Source organism: Uloborus diversus, chromosome 4, assembly GCF_026930045.1.
Source record: "Uloborus diversus isolate 005 chromosome 4, Udiv.v.3.1, whole genome shotgun sequence".
In the NCBI taxonomy this organism is placed as follows: Eukaryota; Metazoa; Arthropoda; class Arachnida; order Araneae; family Uloboridae; genus Uloborus; species Uloborus diversus.
In genome coordinates this window covers 16,837,579-16,845,138 of record NC_072734.1, presented here as the reverse complement: position 1 = coordinate 16,845,138, position 7,560 = coordinate 16,837,579, and the positions used below count along the sequence as shown (strand labels likewise).

At 35.4% G+C, this 7,560-nt stretch overlaps 1 protein-coding gene across 2 annotated transcripts in view; it reads right to left on the bottom strand.

The window, feature by feature from the left end:
- Positions 1-914: 914 nt before the first annotated feature.
- Positions 915-7,560, bottom strand: part of LOC129220195 (nucleoporin p58/p45-like) — a 63,551-nt gene continuing 56,905 nt past the window's right edge. Inside the window, exon 13 of one of the 2 annotated variants that reach the window (XM_054854557.1) lies at positions 915-1,135. In XM_054854557.1, coding sequence (XP_054710532.1) covers positions 963-1,135 — 173 coding nt within the window. In that variant the 3' untranslated portion in view covers positions 915-962. The remainder of the gene's footprint in view (positions 1,136-7,560) is intronic. The other variant, XM_054854558.1, reaches the window with a different exon arrangement.

Genomic DNA, 7,560 nt, shown 5'->3' with positions numbered 1-7,560 from the left:
TAACCATGGGAACACGAAATAAGTTTAAGAAATTAAATGCAAAATAAGGGTAGAAACAATGGACTCAAAAAGCGTAACTGTGGAAACGCAAAAATAAAATGGTTGACAACCTGAATCAAAATATTTCGAATTTGATTTAAAAACGCTTGTAACTTTTTTTCCTTTGAAGATAGAAGCTAAGTTTTCCAACCATTGGTCAAGAGATCTGGAGTAAAAAATGTCGCTTTTTCCGATGGTGTCAAAAAGAAAACTGTGGGACAATTCCTTCACTTTTTATTGATAGAATTAATGATGAAAGTACTGCCTAAATTTCAGCTAAGCCTAAAAAAGTTCTTGATTAAATTCGCAAATTACTCCCACCGTAATTAAGTGAGAGCATTGAAACAAACTGTTTAGAACGCGGAAAATTCTAACCTTTTCAACAATATATAATATTAAATTTGGGCCTAAATTGGAATAAAAAAAAGAAATATTTATCGGGTTTTTTCGAATTATAGCCTATGTCACTCAGTAAGAAAGCACTTTTCATATAGTGAAGGAATTTTTCAAATAGGTGCAGAGGTTCCGGAGATTACCTCGAACATATAAACACACAAAATTCCGCCCTCTCTCTTTATAATATTAGTAATAAATACAAGATTTTCTGGGGGTTTTTTAAAAAAAAATTCAACACAACGAAGTTTTTCTAATAAATTATCCCAAACTTGTGTTTCACGGACTGTTAATTATTTATATACATATGAAATAAAACTACCCCCATTCTTAACTTTACTGTGCATTGTATTTTATGCTTGGCCTTGGTTGTCTTTTCCCAGAGTCCTTCGGGTTGAGACCTAGAGATTTTACCCACAAACACCTCCAACAAAACAAAAGAAAGGAAACACTGATATAGAATAAAATACTTTATTACAGGAATTTACAGCTAAATATATAAAGCAAAATAAGTTATGTAGTTGGGCTCTTCACGTGCTCGTCCACCGCTTGCCTCTTTTGTTCCCTGCAGGGGGTTTCTGCAATTGAAAAGGCTTCTGACTGTCCAGTGAGGTACCAAAGGCAGATGAGGCAGCATTGACGCCGACAAGACCTAAGGAATCGCCAAAACTAGATCCACTCAAGGAAGGCACTCCGGAAGGACCTGCGATGCAAAATCAATCCAAGCAAAGGAAATTTGCAAAGCACACAGGTAAATTATTAACTACACAGTCAACCCTCCCAAATCTGCCAACTTAAAAATCTCTAATTGTCTAAAATATACATAAGAGACCATGAGTGCCAGACCTACGTCATAGTATAAAGGGCCAAATTTTTCTGCGTAAACACACTATAGCAGGTAAAAACGGTTTGCTGTCATTTCAGCTGAGCCACGCTGGGTTCGGGAAAAAATTAGTAGCAAAGGTGCGTAAAATTGCTGCAAAAATTAAACATTGGTTCATTCCATGGCACGTGACCTGGTGGTGCCTATCCAACCATCTCTGAAGTTTTAGAGAAGTGCAAACATGTCTTTGAAACTAAACTATGCAAATTTCCAGCTTCCAAGACACAAATCATAAGGATCTAGGATATCTCAAACAGAATTTAAAAAGTGGGCTCCAAAATGGCCTCCGACTTGCCTGAACATGGCAATTCCTTTCACGAAGCTAATCCGCCATTTTCGAGCCCTTTTCTTTTATTGATCCAACGTCCTCGGGATTAGGGTTTTGGAAGCTAAATAGTTGTAGAGGATAGTTTCAAAGTCTCACCTGCACCCCCATAAAATTTTGTTTAAATCGGAGATGGTCGATTGGAGACATTGAGATCACTTGAAATGGAATGCCTCAATGAGATTCGTTTTTGATTCAATTTTTGCTGTCAGTTTCCACCCAAAGTCAGCACAACTCAGTTTAAATAATAGCAAACCTTTCTTACCTGTTGTGATTTGCTTATGCAGAAATTTTTTTGGCATTTATACTATGATGTCTCTGTCTGGTGCTCACTGGTTCTTGATCTATTATGGCTATAAAACTGAAATTTAAAAGTTACATCACGTAAGATGGAAATAACATAATAAATGTTCAATGTTAAAAACAAAGAATTAGACTACTATTCCAATGAGTTCAAAATTCTTCACCTGTGTATCAATGGTTCTTCTTAAAAAATAATTGGAACTCAGTACTCGGCCGAGTAGTGAAAAGCCGAGTACTCGGTACTCGGCTTTACACTACTCGGTACTCGAGTACTGAGTACCGAGTACTCGGCTACGCGCCCAAAGTGCTACTCGGTACATCTTTAGTAAAAATCTTGCACAAATGTAATTTGAATAAAAAAATTGCAATTATTTTAATGCTTTGTAGTATGTCTTGCGATATATCTCAAGTTTTTTATGTCATGACCTTTATCAATCTATGTAGGGGTTTCAAAAAGCAAGATAACAAGAACTCTGACTGTGTTGCAGATTCACTGTATGTATAAAAATCACACTGAAGATGATGATGATCAGAGCTCTCAAACGGTACCGGTGGATCGAGTTGCATGGCCACTAACAGGACAAAATGTCAGTCAGAAAGTGGCTGTGTCACGGCAATTAAAAAAAGAAGTGTGATAAGGTTTGTGCTTTAAAAACCCTTCTTATAGTTCGGACCTTGAACTAAGTGACTTCAATCTGTTTGGAGCTTTAAAAAAACACTTGGAGATCCAGTATGGAAGAAATTGTCAAAAATGTGAAACCACATAGGGATGGCTGGTGAACCCCAGCATTAGTTCTGAGCTGCTCTCCCAAGTGTTACTTATAGGTCCAAAGAGATGAAGTCACTTGGTACGAGGTTGGGACTGTAAGGAGGGAGGTTCGATACCTCCCAATGCAAAAATTTTATCACACTTCTTGTTTCATGACATGCTTCCTTCAACCCAGTCATCAAACTGACTCAGCTCAAAACAGTAATTTTAAAAGCTCTGATCATCTTCTGGATTATTTTTATTGATACGGAGAATCTACACACCATCACAGCTCTTGTTAACCTACTCTTTTTTTGTAACTCCCCCCCCCCCCCTCTTCATTTTTCAAAAACCTATTCAACTCTTTTAAAAACATTTTATGATGTGACAGGTATGACAAAAATATTATGTTTCATTAGTTAGAGACAAAGATACAGAGTGATTCAAAATTAGTGTTGAGGTTCATAACTCTTTGTAGTATTTATTATGTGAAACTTAAAATCATAAATGAGTCGTTACTACAGTGAAACCTCCCTTAACGGACACTCCCGAATAATGGACACCTCTAATTAACGGACATTTTCGCAAGTCCCAGTCCCTCAATATGGGCTATTCCATGTAATTCACTCTGAATAACGGACAGTTATTTCACAAAAAATTTCCCTTGCGATCGTAGCACTTCCGTTTTTTTTTTTCTTTTCACAGAATATCTTAGTATCTGCTTGCCTTACTTACAAAGCTTTACATCCTCCCACAACTGATATCCCCCCCCCCCACCTGTCATTTCCTTATCACTGTTTCTTGGAATTAAAAGGGTGGTAATGGGCAGAGGCAGCGATTTGGGGCTTAAAAGTTGGGGCAGAAAAAAAAAAAGAACTAAAAGGCATGGTACTTTTTGTGGGCAGCAAAAAATGAAAAAGGAAAAAAAGTCATATTTTTGTAACGGTTAGTTTTGAGAGTATTGAAGCAGAGTGAAAACTGATGCCAGTCTAAAAATTAACATACATTTTCCTTAAGATTTTAATGAATTTTGTACACAATAATTATTCAAAAGTTAAGATAAAAAAGAGGAAACTGGGCGCTTTTTCTAACTGGGGCTCTCGGTAGATGCAATTGAGCAGACTGGCGCCGGTAGTAGTCTGTTTTATAGCGCCGTGGTTTCGTTTCGTTGGGTTGTTTAATTTTTAGACATGAAAAAGATTTGCCCATATTCAAGGACAAATTGAAAACTGTCAATCATGCAATAGTGATACTCGAGATAAAATAAATAAATTAACCATAAAAAGTTTTTTAGGGGGGGGAAAGGGGTTGCTCCGCCGAATCGCCGCCGTTGGTAATGCAAAAAAGAGATGTCAAACTGTTTTAACTGATTACTTTAATTGATTAAATGCTTTTTAAGACAAGTGTGTGCTGTCAGTATACCTTTAAGAAAAAACAGATTAATTACACTTGATGTAAAATGTAGTAAACCTTTCGCAATTGTTTCGATTGTGTTCTACAAAGGGAACAACAGCCCACTTTGAAAAAGGTAAATTAAGTAGTTCCCCCTAATAGCGGACACCTCCCAATAATGGACAAAACTTCTAGTCCCTTGACTGTCCGCTATTCGGAGGTTTCACTGTATATCAACTGACCAATTTTCTAATCGTTCCCACTCGACCACCTTCGAATTGGTTGAAATTTTATAGAGGTGTAGAGATGCCTTTGAAACTAACATATGCAAATTTTCAGCTCTCAAGATTTGATTCGTGAGAATCTACAAACTCCCAAAAAAGTCTTCTGACATGGTGAATTGGCTTTTTGTGACCAATTGCCATGTTTGGGCTAAGATTGCAGAAACTTATCTCTCTGGCAGCAAGAAATTTTGGGAGCTTAAAGTATGTTTGGCTGTTAATACATCCAAGTATTTTTGTGAGTTAGGCTTAGTAGATTTTGTGCAGTATGCATGTATACTCGTGAAAAGAAACAGTGGAAAAAAATTTCTGGATTTTAGGTTATCTTAAATTTTGAACAAAAAAAGGATTGTAATTCTATTGTCAATATGCTTGTTTTTATTGGGTTACAGTAGCAGAGCTTAAATATTAATTCCCTAAAAGATATACTCGTCCAAAGTGGAAAACAAAACTGCTCAAGTGAAAAATAGTCTATTTTCAAAGCACTGTAGCTCAAGTTTGTCACCTCATATTTTTGTAAAGGTCATGAGAAACAACAGATTTTTCCCAATCAAAATAAGTTTTTTCTGATGGTGTTCTTTCAGATATGAAAAAATGAGCTCGAATTTCTGTCTGTCATTACGAATTACTATGTTTAAGCTAAGGTTGCCGGAAATTTTATCACACTGGAAGCCAGAAAGTTTAGGGGCTTAAAGTTCTTTTGGTTGTCAATACGTTCTAGTATTTTTGCGAATTACTTTTGTGTAGCATGAGTGCAAAGTCTTGGCAAAACGTGATGGAGAAATTTTTTCCTGGATTTTAGAACATCATCAATTCTGAACAAAAACAATTCAAAAGCTTGTACGAGGCGTGTTTTTAAAGTAAGTTCCATTTTGAAATAAAAAAGAATGAGTACAGATAGAGCAAAGAAATTTATTGCACAAAAATCTACCACCCTCACGCTATTTTTCGACATTGTTCCCGTGATTTTCCGAGCATTTGTCATAGAGTGGTACAGGTTTTTGTATACCTATTCGTACAATGTTGCCGCCTGTGTAGTCAACCATGGGATAACATGTTCTCTGAGTTCATTATTGCTGTTGTGCCACAGACCACCTAAGAAAGACTTCAGATGCCGAAACAAATGAAAAATGCTGCGAGATAGGTGGGGGCAGACCAGAGGATGTTCAAAAATGTCCCAGCCAAAGCCCTGAGTCCTCATGGTTGACTACACGGGCGGCAACTTTGTACGAATAGGTATACAAAAACCTGTACCACGCTATGACAAAAGCTCGGAAAATCACGGGAGCAATGTCGAAAAATAGAGTAAGGGTGGTATATTTTTGTGCAATAAATTTCTTTACTCTATCTGTACTCGTTCTTTTTTTATTTCAAAACGGAACTTACTTTAAAAATACGCCTCGTACTTAGTAACTCTGTTGTCAAAAGGGGGTTCAATGGGTAAAAGTTGCAGAGTGTAAATATTGATTTCCTAAAAGATATTGTCATCCAAAATGGCTATTAAAACCGGCCACATGAAAAATAGCCTATTTTCAATGCACTGTAGCTCAATTTTGTTACCTTGCATCTTCTTATCATTGATACAAATAGAAAAAAAAGATTTTTTCCTATAAAAGTTGTTTTTTTTTTCTGACGGTGTTCTTTCAGATAAGCATGATAGAATGAGCTTAAAATATTAAATGAGGTATTGAGAAGCAAAGGGATCAAGTGGCATAATTAAAAATTTGGAGATAACCAGTACAAATGGTAGGTTAACCCCTCCTCTGTCTTGGGGCAAGAGATAGTACTAGTAGCCCCGGTAGTTGCTGCTGTACAGCATGATTTAGGGGAAAAAAATCTATGAAAGCTTACCTAGGATGTAATCTTTATACGCATTTTACTCAAAATTTCAAAACGTCAACTTGCATCCCTTTGCTTCTCACTGCCTCATATGTTGTTCACAAGAAAACCTTGCTCTACAATGCAGTTCATAGTGCTTTTGCACCTGTTATTAGTCAGAAATAGTTTTTATTTCTCTTTTAAAAAAATTAGTTTGCAAATGAAATATGGCAGAAACAGAAAAATATCATGTTCTGGAAACAGACTGATACATCAAACAGAACAATATGTTTTTTTGTTTCACATATATTTAATTTTCTAACTTACATTTTAAAAGAAGAATAAAAAATATTTTTGACTAATAATAGTTGCAAAATTACAAAGAACTGATTTCCATGGCAATCACTATCTGTTATACATTGTAGAACAAGCTTTTCTTGTGAACGACGGGTAGTATTTCAAGCTAGTTTTTTTTCATCCATATTTCAAAGAACACCATCCAAATAAAAACCTTTAAAGGAAACAATTTTTTCTTTGTAGTGGTACTAACGAAAAGAAGATGTAACGCAACAAACTTGAGTTACGGCGCTTTGAAAATAGGCTATTTTTCACTTGAACAATTTTGATTGACACTTTGGATGACAATATCTTTTAGAAAATCAATATTTACTATCTACAACTGCAACCCAGTAAAAACATATATATTAACAACAGAATTACAAGTTACTTTTGAATTGTATTTGATCAGAATAAATGAGTCTAAAATTCAGGAAATAGTTTCCCCACTGCGTTTTGTCAAGACTTTGCATGCGTGCTACACTAAAAGTAATGAACTCAAACTCACAAAAATACTAGAACCCATTAACAATCAAAAGTACTTTGAGCTCCTAAAATTTCAGGCACCCAGTGTGACAAAATTTTCAGCAACCTTAACTTAAACATGGGATTTTTACGACAAACAGAATTTAAAACTCCTTTCTTCGTCTTATCTGATAGAACAATGTCGAAGAAAAACTTATTTTGATTTTTAAAAAATGGTCTTAGTGAAAAGAAGATGCAAGATGACAAACTTGAGCTAGAGCTTTGAAAATAGGCTGTTTTTCATTTGAGTAGTTTCAATAGCCACTTAGGATGACAATATTGTTTAGAAAATAAATATTTAAGCTCCGCTACTGAAACCTATTAAAAACAAGTATTTAAAAAATAGAATCATGAATTATGAGCCTTTGAATTATTTTTGTTCAGATTGTGACACAACCTTAAACCTGGAAAAAAAATTTCTCCACCGCGATTTTTCACAAGTTTACTTACGTTCTACATACAAAATCTAATGAGTTCAATCTCCCAAAAATACTTAGAACATATCAACAGCCAAACA